The sequence below is a fragment of the Choristoneura fumiferana genome, chromosome 26 (genome assembly GCF_025370935.1).
Source record: "Choristoneura fumiferana chromosome 26, NRCan_CFum_1, whole genome shotgun sequence".
NCBI classification, from domain to species: domain Eukaryota; kingdom Metazoa; phylum Arthropoda; class Insecta; order Lepidoptera; family Tortricidae; genus Choristoneura; species Choristoneura fumiferana.
The window spans coordinates 3891573-3916959 of record NC_133497.1 but is presented as its reverse complement, the minus strand read 5'-3'; the positions used below and the strand labels follow the sequence as shown (position 1 = coordinate 3916959).

The following is a 25387-nucleotide window of genomic DNA, read 5'->3' as shown; positions in this document are numbered from 1 at the left end:
TTTCGTAGTAGCTCTGCAGACATTTCAGTTCGTTTTGAATGGTTATATTATAATGTGGTTATACATGTACTGGTTGGTTAACATCCTACCAGGGGTTGAGACTCCGCAGTTTGGTATGTACATTCGGCCGGCGCGCCTAAATTATTAGGCGCATGGCAGGGCAGCGGGTTGCCGCTCGGTTCGCACGCTGGACGCGTCGCGCGTGATTTGTGTAGGTGCCTACTTATTTTATTTTGCAACAATGACTTCGAAACGATATAATCCGTATAAGTTATATTGTTGCGTATAGTGTATTGAATCATCCGTGCCGTCTCCACCCACAGATACTCTACAAAACGCCCCATACACAAACATTCTGTTACAACAGCATGCAACGGCAAGCGGCGGCCGGTCGCACTCTTTACTTCTCTAATTTCCTAAGTCCCTGCCTAGTAATAGTTTTGTATGCTTGTATTATCTAGTGATACAATTCTTTAATTGGTTGGTCAGAAATAATATTAAGACATGGTTTCGCCAATACGGAAATCTGTAGTAGGCAAAGGTAGTAGGTAGATAAGTAGGTTATCATTGTCATGATTTGTTGTCAAGTATGTTAAATTATGTTTAATTATTTATTAAAGGTAGTTTACTGTTATCTTTATTCATTGGCCAGTGGGAACCCTGTGCTCTTGGCGCCAAACCGGTTTCGAGTCAACGGTACCCAACGGAATATGAACGCTCGTGTAACATGATAAGTTTCAATTTCGCGTGCAAGTCGTAAGTTGGCAACGATTTATACCTAAACTTGACTTTTGTTCGAGAGTCCTTTCTGTACGTTAGTTAGTAGGTACTATAGTTATTCTGTGATCCTACTTAATATTATGTGTATTTTTATGTGTATCGAATATGTGTCATCTCTCTCTCATGAATGCCAAAGGTTTGTGAGTATGTGTGTGTTTGTGTGTGTGTATTTTTGTTACTCCTTCACGCTAAAATGGCTGGACGGATTTGGATGAAATTTGATAAGTAGATAGCTGGACGTAAGTGTGAAAAAAACAGTCATACAAAGATAAGGTTACAAATATTTTAATTTGTAACAGACCTATAGTTTTACAAAAGTATTATAAAAGAAATATGAGAAAATGCAGCACTATTACCGCAATTTTCAAGTACGTTTTAATGTTTATTTAATTGTTTTATTGTTTTATCCCGATAATCCCAACCTAAATCTTGAAACCTCATTCGCTTGGTTTAGTCACGTAATTTGGGACTGTTACAATTTCAATAAGTGCCCACGAGAATTTATTAAAAACTCGGAATTTAATTTCACCTGCTGGATCTAATGATTTACGCGTGCGGAGCCGCGGTTAAGCACTAGTTGTTCAATATTTCGCAATCCATCCTTATGTGGAGACGCCGCCATTATAATTAATTAAACCTAATAAACGTACAGCGCGGCATAAAAAGAAAAACCGGCCAAGAGCGTGTCGGACACGCCCAAGATAGGGTTCCGTAGCCATTACGCAAAAATCAAGTAATATTATGTGCGTTATAAACAATTAAAACACTTACTACAGTCTTGAAATCTATTACCAGAAAAAGAGCGTATCTTCACGGCACTTACGTCTTTTTGTTGAGAAGCGCAGTTTTCGGCAATAACTCAAAAACGGTATATCCGACCTTTCCATATTTTTTGGACATACGGTTTACAAGATAGGGCCCTCGGACACAAGTTTTGCTACTTTGGGAGCGATTATTTCCGGAAATCTTCACTTAATCAAAAAAAGTTTTTTGAGAAACCTTACTTACTATCTTTTCAAGAGCTGTCGAACTGTGCCACACGTGACGCGAGTTAAAAAAAAAATTTTTTTTTTTTTTCAATTTCTGTTACGTGTATGGAGTGCCCCCCCTATAAATATTTACTTTTGTAATTTAACTACAAAACTAAATAGCGGCTTTGACAAGACATTTGTACTCCAAATTTCATTATACATCTTGTAGTTTTTGAGTAAAATGCCTGTGACATATGGACGGACGGACGGACAGACAGGACAGACAGACGGACTTGACGAAACTATAAGGGTTCCGTTTTTGCCATTTTGGCTCCGGAACCCTAAAAATAACCAAGTTGCGTCCCAATTTGCTTGAAGTTATTTGCATAGGAATGCAAACAAAACCACCTTAAAACAATACACTGTTTTATTTTGACTTTGACATGGTACATCGTGAAAAAAGCATGGTCAGAAACAGGTGGTCAGAAATAAACCCTCTTCATTTTTATCGAGACAAGTATCTGAAAAACAATGTAAAGAAGATTACTAAGAATCGATTTTATAAATATCTTCTCGCTGGTCCTCGGCTTTTATCTTATTTTTTATTACCTTTTGTTTAACTTCAACCGACATACCTTAGCTCCGGTACGAATGTAGTGTTTAATGAATGTTCTAAAAAAAAAAGCTCATGTGAGATTAGGGGAAGTCGAGCTTAATCTCACGACATCTCACCCAGGGGAGAGGGTGGTCTAAATTGCCTCAATAATAATTAATAGATGCACCCTTACTTGCCAGTTCATGTTGTAGCAGTACTATTTCATATTCTCAGTCACAAAGGAAAATCTCATGTTTGGTGACACATATACATATAGCAATAACAAAACCTGCGCCAGATTTCATCATGTCCTCTTACATTCGGAAAAACATCACTAACACAATAGGTACATTGATTCAGTATCAGTTGTCATGAATTTGTTATCGAAACCAAAATAGGTCCTAGCTTGTTTACTGCATTGCATTTGCCAACTTGTATGAAATAATATAGAGGGGTAAACATCAATAGAGATCACTCTCCAGGCAGGTGTTATGCCTGGCACACAGGAGCAGTACACCGTCTTCATACGAACGGCCGGAACGCGAGTTATGCCTACGCGCCACGAATTCTCAGCATACCTCGGCAACCATCAGTCGCGAGGGCTCCTCGGTTCCGTACGGACTCACGCGCATTTATTACGTACCGCCTTAATATGTCACAACGATATAAACTGTGTTGTTCGGTGTACGGATGTTTAAATTAATTAAATATATTATAATAAAAACGTATCTATTGAAGTTATTTATCTGAATGCGAATTTTTTATACTCTTAAACTCAACAATAAAGCTTTTCACACATCCCAGAAGAGGCGCAAATACTTCTCCGTAGCTAATTTGTAGGTAATAATAATAATAATGTTTATTGACAACAAGTTAGGTGACAAATACATGTAGTAATGAAGCCAAATAAAACCGTTTTTAAAACATATACGTTTTGTGGTTTATTACACGTAAAATGCATTTTTGTTAAACACTAATTAGTCCATCTTTAAATCTCTATTTTAAATTTCATGTGACATTTTCAAATCAAATATATAACTGAGGAGCGACAGTTAGTAGAGTAGGCAGCCCTATCGCGCGTTTGTGTACCGAGCCGGCGTAGGTAATTATATCAAGGACGCTGCCGAGACAATACTGCTCCTTTTTTATACTGTGACTGAAATAATAATTCATAATTAATTTAGAAGCCGCTTGCAAAAGCTAGGTAGTGTTACTCCTTCATGCTGAAATGGACAGATTTAATAGTAGATTGTACAACAAGAGCATAAAGCGAGCTATTTTACCCGAGGCGTTCATATACGAGTAGCCAGTCGAGGGGAAAATGGGTTTAATGCTCGAGTTTTACACTGCTTTTCACTTTGATTGAGAGGAAATTAAATAGCAACAGTGGAAATTATAGTTCACTTGCTAGGTACTTGTTATTTTTCATGGATTGCTATACAATTATACATTTTAGTTTTACTGATTTATTTTGATTGAATATATATGTAGAATTTTTTTTGTTTGTGGCTGTTGACCTGATTACCTTGGTCTTAGACGAAGATTTTACTTTATACACAAGAGCATAAAAAGTCATTTTATGTCGCCTAGATTCAGCATAAATAACAACTTTACGAGCATGAGAAGTGAAAATAAAATTTGATAAGTATGATAGTTGGAGATCCTTTTTATCTCGATATTCCCACGGGATCTGATAAAATCTCGAATAGACTCGGTTCGAGCCGTTTTATGTGCAACGTTAATGAAATTCATGATTAATTTCTTGAAATTTCTTTGGGAATTGAGTAAAATCCTAAAATTCCAATTTGATTGCCATATCTGACAGTTTACATGAGACACAGACAAGGTTTGTAATTATCATAATATCAAACCAATACCACACTAATCTAACTAATCAAAGTAATAAAGATTACTCTAATCAGTTAAGACATGTAAATTTACAATCAATATTATGTAATTTATGTATTAGCTGTGATCTGATTGATTATTCCAATTAATATTATAAAAGTAAAAGTTTTAACTCTGCTTGTTTGTTTGTTACTTCATCAGATCACATCTAAAGAAACAGATGAACCGATTTAGATGAAATTCAATATACAGCTAGTTCGAGTTCCAGGGAAGTACATAGGATAGTTTTTATCCCGAAAAATTGCATAGTTCCCGCGGGATAGCAATAAACAAATTCTACGCTTAAGAGGTTGTAGGCAAAAGCTAAAAATAAATAAAAGATTGAAATCTGTTTATTAATATATTGAGAGCAAGGATTGTTTTCATCATTCATTTCCAGTATGTTTTGTTATGTCCTATATATACATCCCACTGCTGGGCACAAGCCTCTCAAAAAGACAGCTTGGTCTGTAGTTCCCAGCGGGCCCATTGCCGATTGGGAACATCACACAAACCACTGAATTTGATTGCAGGTGAGTGCAGGTTCCCTTCCCTCACAATGTTTTTAAAATACAATGGCTCATACTAATTTAATCTCATAGTAATCTTATGGGGATCTGGAAATGGGTAGATGAAGTGTAGGGATCCTTGGGAGTGAATAATTGATCTAGCTAGGTCTTACATTTATGAAAAACCGGTTTTCAAAGTGTATTAAATAGTTTGATATGAAGTTTCTTCCTAGGAATCCTAGGATCATTTTTAGGGTTCCGGAGCCAAAATGGCAAAAACGAACCCTTATAGTTTCGCCATGTCTGTCTGTCTGTCCGTCTGCGGCTTTGCTCAGGGACTATCAATGCTAGAAAGCTATAATTTCCACGGATATATAGGTAAACTATGCCGACAAAATGGTACAATTAAAAGTAAAAAAAAAAATTTTTTTTACGGTACCTCCCATAGACGTAAAGTGGTGTGGGGTATCATTGGATAGGTATTTTAAACCCATTAGGGGTTTGCTAAGACGATTTTTCGATTCAGTGATGTGTTTGCGAAATATTCAGTTTTAAAGTGCAAATATTCATTAAAATCCAGTGTCCCCCCTCCTAAAAAAGGAGGGTGGAAATTTAAAAAAAAAATCATGATGGTAGTAAGTATTTCAAACTTTCAAGGAAAACTATAGTGGCCAAGTTTGCTTGAGAATTATTAGTAGTTTATGAGTAAATAGCAGCCTAAGGTATAAAATACACCTAAACTTGGAAGATTCCGTATAAAATACGAAATCCTTAGAAACATATTACTTAATTTTTTCGTAATGGCTACGGAACCCTATTTTTGGGCGTGTCCGACAAGCTCTTGGCCGGTTTTTTATATATAGGAAATTATGGCCAACAAAGCAATTGCTTTGTCTTTCATAATATGAACTGCTAGGGTATGAAATTTGCTCCCATTGTCTGTATTGTATTTGTAGATAAATAAAACCTAGGGCTCTTCAAGCTAGTGAATAGGCTGTTACTGAACCAGTGAGGTACACCTTTGGCCTTATCTACACTTTTTATCAGGTGATGAGGTCAATAACAGGACAATTTTAAGTAAAAAAAAAACTAAAGTTGAAAAATTCACAATGGTAGTTTTTCACAGACATGTTTAATAAATGGTACTTAATTTAAGTATCTGATGACTAATAATCAGACAAAGAACTTGAGTTGAAGGAATTATGTCATACCATGTCTGTTGATAACATGAAATCAATGTATTCTTTTAACAGGAAAACATTCAATATATCCATTTCACAGCTATTTCGCATCGAATGAACCCTAGACCATACTCATGAGCAAAGTTCAGGGAAAAAATTAAACAAGTACTTAAACAATAAGTAGTCAAAACGTGCACCCAAATTTAGTGGATGACCTTCTTAATGATACGACATTTTCCGCACAGCCAGTGTCGTTCGTACCCGCCGACAATAAAAACAAAGAAATAAAAAACAAAAATACTTACATTGTGTGGCCGAAGCTGGAGCACAAACAGCCAGGAAAGAAACAACGGCAAGTAGTACAGCCTTCATGATTAAATCCTACAATAAATCACAGATACTTTGACGAAATTATTGAATAGAAATTGAGAGCGTAATTATAACGTGTTCGCGACAGTCAAGCCTTTACACTCACTGGTGCAGAAGGCGACTTATCAAAACGAAATCGAATAGGAAAGACGAGAACTCACTTCAATGGCTGTGATTATACAAAAATAATGAAGTGCGTAGCGATAACAAAACCATCTCCTGTTGACAGGAGGTTTCCACTGACTGAATGACTGTGTTAGACAGAGACGAAGGATATCACCCGGACTTGGAACACAAAACTACGAGGTTTTGTGTTTCAAGTGACTTCATAGAACTATTAACAGACCGAAAACAAACAATACAACAGTTAAATAGGTAGTTTATAGTATTAGATTGATTTTATTTACCTATTCTTACAGTTTAAAGGTCCTAACTACCATTAATTTGCCGTAAATAAGTCAAAATGATGTAATGTTGGGAAAATTCTTGAAACACAAAACCTCATGATTAAATTTTTATGACAGCTGATACGTCGTAGTACGGGATTCTGCAGAGAGGGGCGGGTACAATAATACCATAATACAAGCCAAATCTTTACCCAAAGATATTGTAAACCGAAAAAATTCAAATTAAAGCCTTTTTTGCTACTAGTAGAACTTATACTACACGTAAGTATAGTTTTAAATGATTTATAACCTACTAAAATTATTTTTGATTCCAAAATACGTCCTCTTACAATGAAACAATGAACGTAGGGGTAATTTCATTTTTAATAACTAACCACACCAGGCCCTACTTGAGCCAACTTCATTGTATTTCAGAAATAGTAAAGTAAGTATAGTTGACTCAGGCAGAAGTTCCATCGAACATTGTTTGCTATTGCGCGGTTATCTTTCATATTTTAGTCCCATTTGCGGACTATCGACCGACTATCAGTTTCGAGTCTTTGTTGTTGGAAGTCGCCTTCTGCGCCAGTGTGTGTAAAGGCTGCACTTACGACGGATCTGTTTTTATTTGACTCCTCATTCATTGTAAACGTGACACTCTTATTTGGTGAGTGATTTTTAATTATTTATACGACATTGAATGGAATTATCTTTTGTTTTCCTTGTGCTTTTGTTTTTTTTTCACTAATTGCGTCTGATTCGGTGTATTTTGACGTAGTTTTTTTTTATTCTATTTTGGTTTTCACTGTTCTCCTCATTGGAGATTTGGAAGTCTTTATTTGGCAAATGTCAGGGCGGATATTTTCAAGCAAACCTTTTTACAACTCATGTTAAATTATAATATCAAAGCTATGATTTATTGTTTGTTTGTTGTCCACTGGCAATCTATATTAACATTAACAAAATTACCTACTTTTCCTCTAACGTTGTAGGCAGGGAAGCAGTACCTAGGTGTGCTTAAGATATTATTGTTTTACATTGTATTGTTTTTATCTGGTGATATGGTTAATATAAGGTAGTTATTTATACCTACTAAAATAAATAGGTGTAATATACTTAATTGACTGATGATTTAGCACAAAAGAAGTACTTACAATGATAACTAAATGATAATTTTTTTGTACTTTAAATCAATTTTGTACCTATGTAAAACTTAAGTTCCTTTTCTATCTGTTTTTTACTATTTTATTCAAACTATATTAACTGCTGATTTACAAAAAAAAACTTTTTTTAAAGGCACTTGTCTATATTCAGCCAGTTTTTACAGAAGGTATCATTAAAGTTCTATCTACTATCTCTTTTAGAACCATGAAGTTCCTTGCTATTGCTGTATCCTGCCTTCTGGCCCTGTCTGGAGCCCTGGCCAACGACAGCTGCTACCAGGATGTCTCCATTGACTGTTCACAGGCCTCCAATAGCCTTGGTAAGTCAATTTAATTTTAACAAATTAAGAAAATAATTATACTGGAGTAATGTCATCAGTGTCAGTCAGTAGGTACCTAAGCTAACTGGCCATAGATTGCCCTGATATTTGCTGACAAAAAAAAAGTAAAAAAGGTCTCAAATCAAACTAGGTGCTTATAGGTAATCTAGATCGCCTTTGATTATGTTTTATTCAAGTTTGAATTAGTTCTGAGTTGGTAACTTTTGCTTTTACCCTGGTTGAATGCAAAGAAAATAGGTAGGTAATCAATCAGAAACAAAATCAAACAGGGTTACGTACTTTGTTCTTTTTTCCGGAATCTTTATTTATCTATAGGTTTCAAATGTTATCTTATCATAAACAATAGTTAGAGATTTGATTATCTCTTGTAGGGTACTTAAATGAAGTCTTAAATTTCTTTGTGTGTGAATAATATGAATTGATTTTGTTTTTAATGCCTCTTGGTTATTTAGAAGTGGGTAAGTGGATCATTCATGCACAAATCATGGATCTGCATGGCCCATTATTCTACAAGTTTAAGACAAAATTAATGATTGTGTTGTACAGGCATTATAGGCATTCATAGATGCATCTGCTTTTTGTCCTTGTATAACTGCTTTTTTTTAAATTAGTATTTGCTTGTGATAAATTAAATAAGCTTATACACTCATGAAGCGGGTTTTAATCGCCTCAATTTGTAATTTCTTAAAATAATAATATTAATAGTCTCCATCATTTGGTTTAAGAAAAAATCCTTCATTCAGCGATTTTGTTGGGTCATTTGACTTAGAGCAACACGGCTTCCTTCCTTTCATAGGAAGCCTGTGTACGAGGAAGCCATTTGACATTGACATGTAGAGTTGCCAGCACAGAAACTAAAATTCTACTAATTATTTTAGTCTTGGCAAGATGTAACGCAATCTACGGCGGCTACGGTCACCATGGCAACCTCGCTACCGAAATGCAAGCTTATGCCAACCTGCATCTCACTCGCTCCTACGAGTACCTGCTATCTGCGTCCTACTTCAACAACTACCAGACTAACAGAGGAGGATTCAGCAAGCTATTCAGGAAGCTGTCTGATGATGCGTGGGAGAAGAGCATTGAACTCATCAAGCATATTACTACTAGAGGTGAGTCAATTGTTTTCTCTAGATTTTTTAAATTGGATGCTTTTAACAAGCTTTTATTTAGTTTCACCTGTCCCATCAAAAATCAAGTCTTGCAAGTTAAATTCGACCAACTTCCAGTTGTCAGATTGACTTGAAATTTGGCATGCTTATGTTAGAGAAAATACAATATTCTGGTAGTGACATCCTGGCAATCCGGCAGGATCGTTTCCGCAGGATCGATTCTATTCACTCCTGGCTTGAATAGCGCTAACTTATACTTCTACTTTCAGGTGGCGTGATGGACTTCTCTCGCCGCTCCACCCTGGACTCCGTCGCCAACAAGAACTACACCGTGGAACTGCATGAACTGGAGGCTATGGCTAAGGCCCTGGACACGCAGAAAGAGATCGCGGAGCGCGCGTTCCACATTCACCGCGAGGCTACCAGGAACAGCCAGCATCTGCACGACCCTGAGGTATCTTCTTCCAAGTCTTTATACTCTTGATAGGTTGTGGAAGTCGATTGAGGATCAAAGCGAACCTTCATGACGGCTTTCTTAGGAAAATACTATGGTGGTTTTCCCTCGCCTTCCACATTGCAGTGCCGGAGTCCGGAGTTGGACTGGGATCCGTGCGATTTTGCGACGGATTATAACAGTCTGACTTTTGTCGACCTCTATTTTCTCGTATACTTTCTGTTCACGATTAAAAAACATCTCTCATCTATAAACTTTATTGTACAGTAATCGCGTACCAGGGTGGTGGAAGCTTTGTGCTACTAATGTCATATTATCATTCCAAACATCTGCCAAAGAAATCAAAGCGAAATTGATTATAAAGATCCCACTCTTGTACGCGATCCAGTTTCCTCAACTGTATATACATAGAACACATGAAAATAACAGATTCTGATAATGAAATTTTAAAGGTGAAGGTACAGTCAAGTGCAAAAATAAGTATCTTATTGCGTCAGAATAAGTCTGTAGTATATATTTTTGAAACTTTGAAAAAGTACATATTTTTACACTTGACTGTACATACTCAAAACGACAACCGAAAAACATTATCCAACAAATATTATGGTAGCTGGCACACATATACGTTTTTAAGTCCTTTTTTCTCTCGTTATGAAAAGCACATGGTTGTCACTTTCTTTGACGTCACATGAGGACTCATTTTGGCTCGTTTTCGATGCATTAAAAACATATCTACCTCTTTTAATATGTATACTGATCTAATCTAAATATCTCCTCAGATTGCTCAATACCTAGAAGAAGAGTTCATTGAAGACCACGCCAAGACTATCCGCAACTTGGCTGGTCACACAGCAGACCTCAAGAAATTCATCGCCAGCAACGATGGGCAGGACCTGTCCATTTCCCTGTACCTCTACGACGAGTACCTCCAAAAAACAGTTTAAATTCTTATCTCAAATAATATTTAATACGTATTTACTCTGTTAAAAATAAATACCATTTTAGTAGAAATTTGATGACGCTAAGCTGGCAACATTCGAAACGTCAGTCGCTAAACGATATGTCAGTTCGTCGGTGTTTATTAATACCATCTCGAATAGCAAAAGTAAAAATGAAAATCCTCCACTTTCATGTACCTTTAGAGGAAATTTGTGCTGATCACATTTGAAATGTCAAATCCATGTACAAATAGGCTGTTTAAATTATGTGATATAAGTTTTTTTTTATCATTCATCGTATATAATAGTTTAGCATAGATTGTATTTTCAGTTATTTTCAAATAAAAGTTTTTTCTTTAATCACACGATTGGACTTTTATTGTAATCACACGAGTTCTTGTGTAAGGCTCCATTTAGACGATGCAAGAACTTTCATTTGAGTTGCGTTACATTACCTACTATAAAATACCTACTACCTACTTATGTATAAAATATTAAGATATGAACGGATCCGTGACGTACTAACATGTAGGGCACTTAGGACATTCTAGAAAAGGTAAAATGGGTCTAATAAAAATGCGACCGTTTTGGAGATATTTCTGCTTTTTATAGATGTTGATATTTAAGTTTCAATTTCATTCTACGATCCGTCTCAATGCTTACCATAAAAACTCATACCATAACACGAGAAAACGCACTGAACACATCCGATCACAATACGAGTAAGTAAAGTAACGAATGTCGAATTGTCGAATACGAAAAACATGAATGACGTTGTGTGATATCTGGCCCTATACCACGAAGTGCAAAACTCGAATCTCTATGTTGCCGTCCCTCTGACTCTTAAGTCATTTAATACGCGAGTGAAAGGGACGGTGCAATACGAACTTCGATTTACGAGTTTCGTAGTAGCTCCTCTGGCCCTATAACCCTATTTTTTATTCCGTGGAATTCTGACAGATGTCAAATTTTGACGTTTCAGAGATAACAGACGTTTTTTAATAAATCTCTTATTACTAGGATTCGCGCTGTCATCGTTCATCCACCATTACCTCTCATATTTCGTTTTCTAGAATTTTTTTACCGTACAACGGCAAAAACTACTAGACACTGGCAAAATTGTCCTCCGATGGACAGAGCCATATTTTTTTAAAGAAACAACAACAACAACTCTTTATTACTAGACTTTACCCACAGCTTCGCACACTAAATCATTAGATATAGCAGTTGAATTGAAATTCCGGGGTTTTATAAAATTCCCGTGGGAATTAAAACGTGTCTTTACTGACCTTTGAGTATTTATCTAGCTAAATACTCAAAGTTCTTCACTCACTGAAAGGTTTTCTGTACTCTCACAGTCACAGTTCCTAGTTAGCTTAAATAAAGGTTTAATCATTTGTAAATATTTGGAACCTCTGTTACTTTTAATAGGCTTTTTTTTTTGAAGATTAGTTTATAACTTTCTTTATCACCTTCAGTAACTAATTCATATTTCGGTTTTGTCTCAAATAACAACTGAATAAGCCCTTATTGTAAGTGTCTTTTGTTTAATTGTATTTTCGGAGACTTGAACTCTGCGATCCCATCATAAGTTTTCCTCGTTAAGTCTTACTCCATAAGGCATATTGTTCTAGCGATAAGGTTTCTTTTTGGTTTGTAGGGATGGAGACACAGAAAGATGTATTTCTTATTTGAAGGTTTATTTGCAACTGTTTTAAATTAATATTGGATAGCAGTTTATAGTTGCACTCACACATACACAAATTCACATGCATTATATTCAACATACCGCCCACCAAAGTGTGGTGACGCCGATCCACGCGCCCCGACCTACATCATCTCGGTCAGCTGACACGAAGACCGCGCCGCACATATGGGAAGGGATGTAACTCAGATTTCTATATGATTGTTTGAAAGGCAAATTGCTGGTTATAACAAGTGCAAGTTCATACCTTTATATATTATTCCCGCGCAGTTATCATGCCATATGTATGGCTCAAAGTAAGCTCTTAAACTCTCAAGACATCGTACTACATCTGCTTCGCTAATATTTGGTCTTTAGATCTCTATGCTCCCGTCACCTCCTGTGGAAGTAATACAACACATGACTCTCTGACTAGAGAGCCACATGTCCATGGCAACAATGCCTTGACATAATTCGTTCCTTACACTTTAGGTGGTCAGCAACCTGACCGATACTGAAAGTTGGTGTACAGATTACTTTAAACAGTGCCTTTGTAGCTTTGTGTGCTAAACCATAACTCCAAGCACCATTCTTTTGCCGTCACCTGGCGACCCTCCAGCCTCCACCTGGCTGCCTTTCTGTCCCATAAGGCGAATTTACCGTATATCGCGGCACATAGAACATTACCTGCAATAACGTACGCCACGCATAAGCCGCGAACTCGAACCCAGTTCCAAGTAACTGACCAGTTCCGGCGCGTTCAGTATGGGACTTAATCAACCTAGAATTCTCGAGAAAACAGGGAAACCTTTCATTTAAACAGGGTATTCATAAGCGTGCTTGGCAATGCTAAGCACACAAAGTTTATCTTAACGTTCGGAATAACCAATCCCGTAGTAGCTTGATAGCTCCGATAAGTACGAAGTAAAGCGCATACAAGTACGCATGAAGTAAAAGATGAAATTTAGCAAGGAACAAACTATGCTAGATACTTAGCTCTTAGGAAATTGCAGCTGCTTCACCAGCTGCTATTACAGACGTTATTACTTTTCAACTAACAAAACTGAATATTAGTGCTTGTGAGAAAAACTTTGACATTTAAATTAAACGGTTCCTAACCACAGACAATATTCATAGACAAGATAACCATAGATAAAGCGTTTACCTCTTTCGTGAGTCGGAGCTCACGACACTCCCGACGAGGAAGCTAGTTAGAGTGACGTCATCAAGTCGCGAGTCCACTCCCTGATCTTCTCCAGGGCTCGAACTGCAGCTCGGCGTTTCTTATCCTGTTCCACCTCCGTCGACTGCTCTCCGTCGCTCATGTCCAGGTCATTACTCAAGGCACAATCATAACTTATATCCATGTCATCTGTCATATCCAAACGTTTATCGGTCACATCCATATTCGTATCCATGTTATCTGTGATATCCAAACGTCTATCGGTCACATCCATATTCGTATCCATGTTAGGAATCGTTTCTACCCTAGTGTGTTCAGTGGGTGTTAACTGAGATCTGAATTCGTCTACTTCAATCCTGTCATTAATCACAGTAGCTGGAATACTGATTGATTCTCCGTTGTTTTCATCTTGAGCTTCGATTCTGTTTGAAGTTTCCGTGTCTTGAAGAATGTTACGTGGCTGATCGGTGACGTCTGTTTCTAAAGGGTACAATGAGCAATGGATCGTGTGAACACCTTATCACCTACTCTCACCTTCGCTACTTCTGCATAGTCCGTCAGGTCCCTTAACGAGAGAGATGATTTTCCCCACTTTCCATCCTTCGCGATTTTTGTCACCCTTTATTTGAACGACGTGACCCTCTTTCGGATTCACCTTTGATGTCACGCGAGGATCCTTATGAGAATTATTATATCTTTCACGTAAACTCTCGTCTCCAAGCCGTTATTAGGTCTTTCTTGGTCGTGGTACCTTGTACTAGTTCGTGCTCCTGCGACGTTTCCAATCCAGTATCCGATGATGCTGAAACATTCAACTGATTCATGTCTAACTCTGAAGATGCAGTAACCGAATGATCTATATCCGCAGGACCCTCCGCGGCCACAAGCGAAGTGTCTATCATCCTTAGGTTAGGACCCTCTGCGGCCACAAGCGAAGTGTCTATCATCCTTAGGTTTTTGTTATTCTTAATCTCTCTATTTCGTCTAATGTCTTCCGGCAATCTTCAATTTTCTCTGCCCTTCTGATTTTATATAATGTGGAATAATGAGCGTCAATGATTAGATCATCTTTGCCATATCTCTCCTTTAAAGTAGATATCGCGATTCCGTAATTCTTGTTGGTTGTATCCAAACCCTCAATAGTCTTCTTAGCCTCGCCTCTGAGTGATGCCTTCAAGTACATCAACTTGTCGACATCAGACAGGTTTCTCTGGTCAATACATGAATGAAATTGATCCCAAAATTGGTGCCATTCTAGTAGATTCCCACTGAAGGTAGGTATACTAAGCTCAGGTAGTTTGCTAAGTCTTCTATCAGAAGTCACAGTCCGGGTAGCACTAGTGTCAGATTTAATATTGATGTTGGCAGTCATTCCTGCTAACACTTCTTCTCCTTTGAGCTGTATTGTAGTAAGATTTGATATTTCGTCAGCATCAGGTTCATTACACAGGTTGAAGTATTGTAGTAATTCAGTCTCAAATCGAGTTAACATGGATTTCAATTTAGCAGCATGAATCTTTGCTTCTTCGAGGTTTTGAATATTGCTACATATTTCAGATTGAGCAAGCATATCAATATTGCTAGCTATAGTAGATAGCCTATTGAGTAATATATTATCCATTTTGTGTAAGAGGTTCCAATCTGTGAATGGATTTTCAAAAGAAATGATACCTTCGCTATCCGTAAGTAACATATGTCAGAAAAAATAATTAAATAAAATTATCCTGACCAGTCATCATCATAAATACTGAAGGCTAATGCCTTATAAATTTAATCGCATTGACATAAAATATTACAACCAAAATTTGTCAAAAAATAATAATGATAATAATTCAACTTGGCAAATGACACTACCGAACCTCTAGTTCACTTTCAATAGAACTAATTTAATAAAATATGGTTGTGTCTGTAGTCCACACACCCTACTTAGAACGTTGTCCACATATTTACATTAAAATTGAACATTAATAAATACATGGTCAAATAAATTTGATATTTGCCACTAAATTTATTTCTCAAAATATATTAGATCAACTCATAAAAGTTGGCATATTTTAGCATTAATAAATTATCAATTTTCAAATAAATTAAACTTTTAACTTTCCAAAATAAATTATCTTTCCATTGAGATTATTGGTTGTTCACAAATGAAGCATATAAAATAATAATTAACGCATCCTTATTAACACGATCACAAATTAACAGTTATTAGTAAAAAGAACATACCTTGTTAATACAACTTTAATAAGTTGAACGTAAAATGCAAACTCGGCCGTCCGCTACGGCTCACACACAGCGCAGCGTCGCGGCTTACAATTTTCCGGGCGCCGCAACAGCTACTAAGGCCCCTCTGCCTGCGGGGTCGTTTTGTAAAACGAACCGCCTAAGTTCGATTCCTATACATAAATAAGCTGTGTTACTAACAATTAATTACAATTATAGGGAATCTCTCGGTCACCGAAGAAACTACTCAATTATCAGCATAAATGCTAAGCAGCATAAACGAATAGGCGTCTTTTCGTACTCGAGACGATTTCTCATTATTTCCATCCAAGACCACAATACCTACTTAACTAAATAAATTTGAAATTAACGAAATCATAGGTACTCCTTCACGCTAAAAGACTCAATTGAACGAGCATCATCACATATTTCGTCATTTATTGACGATTGTAACGGTTTTCCCACGATAAAACTGAAACAAAGTCATCTCGCAAACTTTCCGACATGAAAAAACACATGAATGTCGACGTCCCTTCGATTCACTTTTAAAACTCCAATTTCCTCCGTATATCAGTTGAATTACACGAAATCCACACAATATGGTATCCATCGAACAATTTACGGTTGATTTAATATACTTTCCGACACAATTAGTGAATATAACTTACCAAATAAATTTCCAGTTAGCACTTGAGCTCCACACTCCACAAGACACAGTAAAAAAATGGCGTAAATAATGGCGTCCTTGTATGTCAACAGGAATTTTCAATTTTTCACGAACTGAGAAAATACTTCCGTATTTCACCTTATATGTACTTAATTAAATAAATATCATTTTTTAAATAATACATGAATTAATTGCGTGTCAATTATTCACTTATCACTACATCCAGTAAAATATAGTACAGCATAATTTTAAAAAAGTCCTTTCCTATTAATTACTAATGGCGCATTTCCGGTATCGGCCAATTCCGAAATCCGTCAATTCTGATTGGAATTTTATAAATTAGTTTACAAACTTTATTAACCTAAAATAAGTATCTCTCACAGCACTACATCCATCAAGTTTGTCTTAAAATATGTATTATTGCATAATAGTAGACGTTATAATTAAGATTTCTTTCGATGAAGCTACGAGTTTAAATATTTTGAATTTTGGCAATTTCCCTTTGCAAATGCAATTCGATCATGTCAAATGTAAAGGGTCTGATGTCCATACAATTTAAAATATTATCTTTGTTTAGAAATTATGAATAAACTTTAGTTCCTTTAAATTTCGATAGATGGCGTTACGGGTATTGAACTTGCTCTGTTACACAGCAATAATTAAATATTTTTCTCTTTATTCTATCAATCCCTCGGTCCTTATCCCAGCACCTCCACCAAATTTTGTGGTGACGCCGATCCACGCGCCCCGACCTACATCATCTCGGTCAGCTGACACGAAGACCGGCGCCGCACATATGGGAAGGGATGTAACTCAGATTTCTATATGATTGTTTGAAAGGCAAATTGCTGGTTATAACAAGTGCAAGTTCATACCTTTATATATTATTCCCGCGCAGTTATCATGCCATATGTATGGCTCAAGGTAAGCTCTTAAACTCTCAAGACATCGTACTACATCTGCTTCGCTAATATTTGGTCTTTAGATCTCTATGCTCCCGTCACCTCCTGTGGAAGTAATACAACACATGACTCTCTGACTAGAGAGCCACATGTCCATGGCAACAATGCCTTGACATAATTCGTTCCTTACACTTTAGGTGGTCAGCAACCTGACCGATACTGAAAGTTGGTGTACAGATTACTTTAAACAGTGCCTTTGTAGCTTTGTGTGCTAAACCATAACTCCAAGCACCATTCTTTTGCCGTCACCTGGCGACCCTCCAGCCTCCACCTGGCTGCCTTTCTGTCCCATAAGGCGAATTTACCGTATATCGCGGCACATAGAACATTACCTGCAATAACGTACGCCACGCATAAGCCGCGAACTCGAACCCAGTTCCAAGTAACTGACCAGTTCCGGCGCGTTCAGTATGGGACTTAATCAACCTAGAATTCTCGAGAAAACAGGGAAACCTTTCATTTAAACAGGGTATTCATAAGCGTGCTTGGCAATGCTAAGCACACAAAGTTTATCTTAACGTTCGGAATAACCAATCCCGTAGTAGCTTGATAGCTCCGATAAGTACGAAGTAAAGCGCATACAAGTACGCATGAAGTAAAAGATGAAATTTAGCAAGGAACAAACTATGCTAGATACTTAGCTCTTAGGAAATTGCAGCTGCTTCACCAGCTGCTCTTACAGACGTTATTACTTTTCAACTAACAAAACTGAATATTAGTGCTTGTGAGAAAAACTTTGACATTTAAATTAAACGGTTCCTAACCACAGACAATATTCATAGACAAGATAACCATAGATAAAGCGTTTACCTCTTTCGTGAGTCGGAGCTCACGACACAAAGGACTCTAAAAGTCCTTTTTTATTTATTCAATTAACACTTACACAAAACTTACAAGATAAGTTAGGGAAATGATTACATACATAGCATAATCATGTCTAAATGTGGCAATACATAAATGGACTAAAATACAATACAATACAGTGTACAACTCTTTCAAACATGCGAAAAATTACGTAGGAGTAAAGAACATTCAAAGTTTAAAACTTTAAAACAATTTTGAACTAAGTTTATATTATTCACTAACGTCTATAGGAAGATGACATAATTTTGTTACAGAACGCTGGGTAATGTTTTCTCCGCTTTTAAGAGTATAAACCCGAGTCACTCCGTCAGAGCCTGGATGCTTGTCCAGGATACGACCCAGCATCCATTTTCCAGGTGGTAGATTATCTTGCTTTACCAGGACAATTTGTCCGATATCAAATTCCTTTAGTCTTTGCTGCCACTTGGGTCTCTGTTGCAGTCTCGAGAGGTATTCTATCTGCCATTTGCGCCAGAAGTCTGTAAGCAGTTTCTGCATATGTTGCCATCGAGACAGGTGGCTCATGGGAATGTTTTGCATATCAGGCGTTGGTACTGTGATAGGAGCTTCGCCAACCAAGAAGTGGCCAGCAGTTAAAGGCTCAACATTGTCGACGTCGGCGTCATCTATAGGACTTAAAGGCCTTGAATTGAGGCACGCCTCTACTTGGTATAAGAGAGTGGTCATTTCCTCGTACGTTAGGGGTGTGAAGTAAGGATACGTTTCAAATGGTATTTCATAGATTTTACGCCAGCCTCCCATAATCCGCCCATGTGTGGGCTGTACGCTGGTAGGAAGTGCCATTGGGTGCCATCCCCTGATAGAATGTCACTTATCGGTCCCTCAAATTCCAACTTGGCCTCTGCGAAAGACGCAGCCAATTCCTTGTGTGCACCGACAAAATTGCGTCCTTGGTCACTCCAGATGTGTGAACATCTGCCACGTCTGGCAACAAATCTTCTGAAGGCTCCGATAAATGCTTCAGAGGTGAGATCTCCGACCAATTCAAGGTGTACGGCTTTGGTGCACATACAAATGAAAATTGCGATGTATGCTTTGTTGGTCTTGGCACCTCTGCCTTTCGACATCAAAACTTGGTACGGGCCAGCAAAGTCCACTCCACTGTGTAAAAAGGGTTTAGCTGGATTAACCCTTACCGAAGGTAAGTCCCCCATTAGTTGTGATTTTACAACAGCATTTTGTTTGGCACACACCAAACATTTCCTTATTATAAACTTCACTACATTCTTTGCTTTCAGGATCCAGTACTTCGAGCGCAAGTAGCCCAGCATCAATTGATGCCCTCCGTGCAAGGTCTTAAAGTGAGCTTCACGTACTATCAGTGTAGTAAGGTAAGTGTCATTTTCTAGAATGATAGGATGTTTTTCCGCTTCATTTAGGTTAGCATGGCGTAGCCTACCGCCCACCCTGAGGATTCCATCTGCATCCAGGTAAGGTTGTAGTGAAAGCAATTTGCTTTTTTTGTTCACCCTTTGATGCTTTTTCAGGTTTTCCATGTCTTCCAGGAACCTTTCTCTTTGTACTATCCGTATACATGTTTTCATGGCTTCGTCTAATTCCTTAGTGGTCATAGAGGTTTGTTTAGCCTTCAGTCTCTTACAATTCAGAAATCTTTTACAGTAGACTATACTTTTCGTTAATTCTTTTATATCATCAAATGTTTCAAATTTCGTAGAAAAAATATCGTTTTTTGATTTTATTTTCAAATTAATTTGTACATCTTTTCTTTCCAGGTTCGTCATTACATTCTTCGGTCTGCTGTAAGTGATTTCTCCTTCTGCCAGCCACTTTGGACCCTTCCACCACATTACATTGCCTTTCAGGTCCAGCAGGTGTTGGCCTCGGGAGGCTACGTCAGCAGGATTTTCTTGTGATTGAACGTGATACCAATTGTGATTGCCAATATCGTCTAGTATCTCAACTACTCGGTTTCTCACGTAAGTATTCCATCTAGCCGGATCTCCAAATAGCCAGGATAGAACTATCGTGGAATCAGTCCACGCAAATATCTGTCGCGTAGGTATATTCATGGCGTTCTTTATTTGTTTTAGTAATCCAGCAAGCAACACTGCACCGCATAGTTCCAATCGCGGGAGTGATTTAGCTTTTGTGGATGCTACACGTGTTTTAGCAGCAATGATTTCAGTCTTCACATTTCCGTCTATAGTTCTTACCCTTAGGTATGCAACAGCTGCGTAGGCTCTATTTGAAGCGTCGCAGAAGCCGTGAACAGAAATGTTTTCCATTAAATTTTCAGTCGTGTGTAGCCATCTGTTAATTTCAATATCAGGTAAGTATTGAAAGCTTCCCTTTAAATCATACCATTCTTCAGCGATTTCTTGCTCTACTTCTTCATCCCAGGTTATACCTTGCAACCATAGCCTTTGAATTAATAGTTTGGCTAGCAGTATAGCAGGTGCTAACCATCCGAGCGGATCGAATAATTTCTGGATGTCAGCTAAAATGGTCCTCTTTGTGATTTTAGCGGAGCTTGGAGGTAAGTTTAGACTATACAGAAAAATATCTCGTCCCATATTCCAGTGTAATCCTAAGGCTCGTATAGTTCCATCTATTGTAATGTCAAGATTTACATGGGTACTTCTTTGTGAGGGCTTGAAATGTTTCAAGAATTCGGCATTATTAGAGCACCATTTTTGTAGCATGAATCCACCTTTTTGCAAAATAGTAGCTATATCTTTAGCTTCCGTGATTGCTTGCTCTAGCGTGTCCTTTCCTGACATAAGGTCATCCATGTAACAGTCTTGTTTAATAGTCTTAGCAGCGTCGGGGTTGAGACAGCCTTCATCATCGGCTACTTGACTTAAAGTTCTCACGGCAAGATATGGAGCAGATGCCGTTCCGAATGTTACAGTTAATAGGTGATAGTCTTTTACAGGTTCGTCGGGAGTTGCGCGCCATAGTATTCTCTGTAAATCTCTGTCTTCTTCTGTCACGAGAATCTGGCGATACATTTTTTGAATATCAGCTACGTAACATACTTTCCTCATACGCCATCTCATTATTAGGCTTCGCATATCGTCTTGCAACGGTGGTCCAACCAGAAGCTCGTCATTAAGAGACACACCGTTTATCCCCCTTTTGTGAAGCATTAAAGACAGGTCTTACTTTTGATGTTTCCTTTTCTTCTCTTACCACGGCGTGATGTGGTAGATAAACGGCTGGGTTGTTTCTTTGATCTTTAGGCACTTCTTGCATATGATTCAATTCCTTATATTCTTCCATTACTTTGACATACTCGTTTTTTAGGTTTAGGTCTTGCTTAAATCTTCTTTCTAATTGATATAATCTTCTTAAAGCTATGTCTCGTGTTTCTCCTCGTGTTGATAGAAGCATGTTGGTTTTTGTAGGTAATTTGACAATATACCGTCCCTCGTCTGTTCTGGTTGTGGTAGTTTGGTAGATTTCTTCACATCTTCTTTCATCTTCTGTTAGTTTTCTTCTTTCATCTCTGTCGTCCTCCCACAATCGTTTTAGCATATCGTCCAGATCCAGATTCAGATGCATAACTCGTATCTCATTCCTTTTTTCATCGTGTTGTACGTTCCCAAATAAAATCCAACCCAGGCTGGTATTTTGTGCACATGGAGTGCCTGGGGGACCTTTGATAACTTCACTCTTCATAATTTGGGCACATACGTCAACACCGAGCAGCATATCTACTCGTCCTGGTTGGTTAAAGCTGGGGTCTGCCAGAACGAGTCCCTGTAAATGTGGCCAGGTGTTTGTAGAGATAGTACTTGATGGTAATTTGGCAGTAAGTCTCGTCGACATAATGTATAGTTTGATCTTTACTTGAAAACTTGCGTCGTGTCTAGATAGGAGTTCCACTTCAGCACTGTGCTTGACAGAGGTGGTTGTAGACCCAATCCCGGTGATAGTGCCGGTGACAGGCGTTCTTGTAACTCGTAGCGTCTGAGCGGCTCTCTCACTTATGAACGTCGCTTGGGAGCCGTGATCCACTAATGCACGAAGCACGGTAATATTTCCTACATCATCTTTTACTGGCACAAGAGCGGTTGCCAGTAATGCTGTAGACGTACAAGTAGTAAAGTGAGAAGACAGCTCCAATTCCGTCGCAATAGTTTCTTCTGACTGTGGGTCCTCTTCCTCTTCCACTTGGCTGTGATGGGCTTGAATATTGTCGGCTCGATTTGACGATATCACCGGTGTAGATTGGTGCACCAGGGTGTGATGACGTTTATGACATATACGACAGGACATGTTGAGATGACATTTCCTAGCGGAGTGTCCTGGAGCCAGGCAATTGAAACACAGGTTATGAGCCTTGACATAATCGCATCTCTCTGTGGGTTGCATTTTCGTGAATTCCCTACAATGGCATAATGTGTGATCTTCATTGCACATCGAGCATGTTCTTGATTTGCTGTTGGAAGTTGTAGCAACGTGAACTACATATTCTTTTGATTTAAAGGCTTTTTCTCTTGATGGTGGAGCTAGAAGCTCCAATGTTCTGAATTTAGATTGAAGAAATTTGTTCAAGTCATAATAAGTGGGTAATTCCTCGGTATTTTCTTGACAAGAAAACTGCTCCCACTCTCGATGCGTCTCCAGGTCTAATTTTTGCACAACTAAAAATATAATTAACGGATCCCAAGAATCAGTGCAAATTTGGAGATTTTTTAAACTATTAATGCATTCGGTAGTAGTGTCTAACAACGACTTAATATTGTTTGCAGTTTGTGCAGGTACTTTCCTTTGCATAAACAATCTCTTCAAAATGGTGTTTACTAAAATCCTTTTATTGCCGTATCGGTTCTTGAGCATCGCCCATGATTGATCATAATTGCTTTCCGTAACTTGAACATGTCTTAATAATGATTCGGCCTCTCCAGACAGCGTACTTTTTAAATAGTGTAATTTTTGTACCTTGCTAAGTGATTGGTTGTTGTGTACCAAAGATAAGAACAGATCCTGATAAGCCGGCCATTCTTCATAAAGTCCAGAAAAGGATGGTAACTGAATTCGGGGTAACTTTAGTAGTCCATCACCATTGTTATTAATTGCACTCGTTGATTGCCCATATGCAGGCGCGGACGTAGCTGGACCACTTATTAAATCCTTTAAATCAGCCTTTATACTGGTGTATAAATCTTCATAAACAAAGAAATCTTCATTAACGAAGTACGGAACATCGGGTTTTTTCTCTTTAGGTATACATTTCACAAGTTCCAAATGTGTTTTTTTGAACGTATTCCAATATTCTTCTACTGATTGTAATCTTGTTTCTATGTATCCTCGCGTCATACGTTGTTTAGGGCATTTTTTTAGATTTGCTTGTGCCTTAGTTAACAATAATGCAGTATTTTCCAACACAGTTATTAATTGATCCGGTGTACTCATTTTAAATATTATTTTCACACTTCGTAGTTTAGTTAATAATCACGTTTCTTTTTTCTTCGATAGCGTAGTACGTAGTTTTATTTAACTAATTACAATATTGCACTAAACTTGTAAACATCGATGTCCAAACGACCCTTTTTTTTGTTCCTTCGCCGCTTCCTTTTGTTCTCGCGCCGGCCGCTCGGTCCGTTCTTTTGTTTACCGCTCGGCTCGTAATGTTGTAACTCACTTCACGATCCGGTTCGATGTTCGACCATATGTTCTAGCGATAAGGTTTCTTTTTGGTTTGTAGGGATGGAGACACAGAAAGATGTATTTCTTATTTGAAGGTTTATTTGCAACTGTTTTAAATTAATATTGGATAGCAGTTTATAGTTGCACTCACACATACACAAATTCACATGCATTATATTCAACACATATCTTTCTCATCTTCACATAAGGTGTCAACCGTCATGTTGCATGTAAATAGAAAAATAATAATAATAATGCTTTTACTTACAGAAAATGAGAGCGCGACGAATAATTACGTTCTAAACTGGTACTTGACTCAAATGTTTAGTCACCAGACGAAGCACTTTCATCCTCTTTGTTTTCTATCTCTTCTTCGTTTTCTATTTCGCTTCATCGCTCTATTCAAAAGTATTATCTGTATTTGAATTACTGCTACCTCTTTGCTGCTACCATTTTCGATCCCTTCAGAGTTTAGTTGGAGACTACCTAGTATCATCATTCATTCATTGAACTTATTTTTTTTCTCCTTATCTCTTCCACCCACCGGTTTCAATTTTGAGAGGGGGGGGGGACACGGACGCTCGATTTTAATGAAAATGTGCACATTAAAGTTGAATATTTCGCAATAAATCAATGAATCGAAAATCGTCTTAGCAAACCCCTAATGATTTGAAAAGACCAATCCAACGATAACCCCACACTATACAAGGTCGGATCACGCCCACCACGTCTATGGGAAGTACCTACTCTAAAAACTTTTTTTTTTTTTTACTGTACCATTTTGTCGGCACAGTTTACATAGTGTCGTGCAAAATTACAGCTAACTATCATTGATAGCTTTGAGCAAGCACGGACGTACAGACAGACAGACAGACATGCCTGAAAACTATATATTCCGTAGCCAAAATGGCAAAAACGGAACCCTAAAAAGCTTGTAGGTATTAAAAATGAATAGGATAAATACTTTAGACGTTTTTAATTGTAGGATATTATATTATCTTTGCGTCGGTGCCGTATTATTACAAAAACAGTTACAATTACAAATTAATTGACCCGGCCTGCCGCTCGCCGGTTTCTCTGGTTCTTTCGTATTTTCCGTATCGATCTGGACAGTAGGAAAATGCTTCTTACACTCCTCTTCTAGATCTGGTATGTGTCTGTGGACAAAAGGGGTTCGTCACACTTGTTTCGTAAACAGTGTAGTATCACGCAGGTTAACTTGATTGCAACCCCCTAAATTAAACCCAAAGGCACAGAATATGTAATAGTACCTACTAACGTACAGAATGGCCACGCTCCGACCGCACCAGTTCGAGTTAACCCACCCCTCAAGCGCAGATTGCAGGAAACCGCAGGAAAGCAGTCGGGTGCGCGACGCCGATGTATGTCGGCCGCGCGGCACTAAGTTCGAGAGCAATTATTTGGCGAAATGGTAACGGTACCCTACCTATTTCCTTTTTCTAAATAAATAATGATTTCTG

The 25387-nt window shown here is 37.9% G+C and overlaps 3 protein-coding genes across 4 annotated transcripts in view; 1 reads left to right on the top strand and 2 right to left on the bottom strand.

Moving 5' to 3' along the window:
• Nucleotides 1-25387, bottom strand: part of LOC141442625 (uncharacterized) — a 55999-nt gene that overhangs the window by 4690 nt on the left and 25922 nt on the right. The window lies entirely within an intron of this gene.
• LOC141442623 (ferritin light chain-like) lies at nucleotides 7118-11051 on the top strand. Of its 2 annotated transcripts, none has more exons than XM_074107648.1 (5): nucleotides 7118-7345; nucleotides 8043-8161; nucleotides 9061-9294; nucleotides 9564-9748; nucleotides 10528-11051. In XM_074107648.1, exons 2-5 carry the CDS (start codon nucleotides 8047-8049, stop codon nucleotides 10690-10692), a joined length of 699 nt encoding a protein of 232 aa, XP_073963749.1. In that variant the 5' UTR covers nucleotides 7118-7345; nucleotides 8043-8046; the 3' UTR covers nucleotides 10693-11051. The 2 variants fall into 2 exon arrangements, with proteins under 2 accessions (XP_073963749.1, XP_073963748.1); XM_074107647.1 differs by lacking the exon at nucleotides 7118-7345 and adding an exon at nucleotides 7725-7753.
• Nucleotides 18249-22745, bottom strand: LOC141442618 (uncharacterized). Its single transcript, XM_074107638.1, is given in 2 exon segments — nucleotides 18249-21379; nucleotides 21381-22745. Coding segments are annotated over 2 exon segments (3708 nt in total). The 5' UTR covers nucleotides 22677-22745; the 3' UTR covers nucleotides 18249-18967.

Coding starts and splice junctions, on each gene's coding strand:
- LOC141442623 (XM_074107647.1), top strand. Junction 8,162..9,060: donor ACAGGCCTCCAATAGCCTTG/GTAAGTCAATTT, acceptor TAATTATTTTAG/TCTTGGCAAGATGTAACGCA. Junction 9,295..9,563: donor CAAGCATATTACTACTAGAG/GTGAGTCAATTG, acceptor TTCTACTTTCAG/GTGGCGTGATGGACTTCTCT.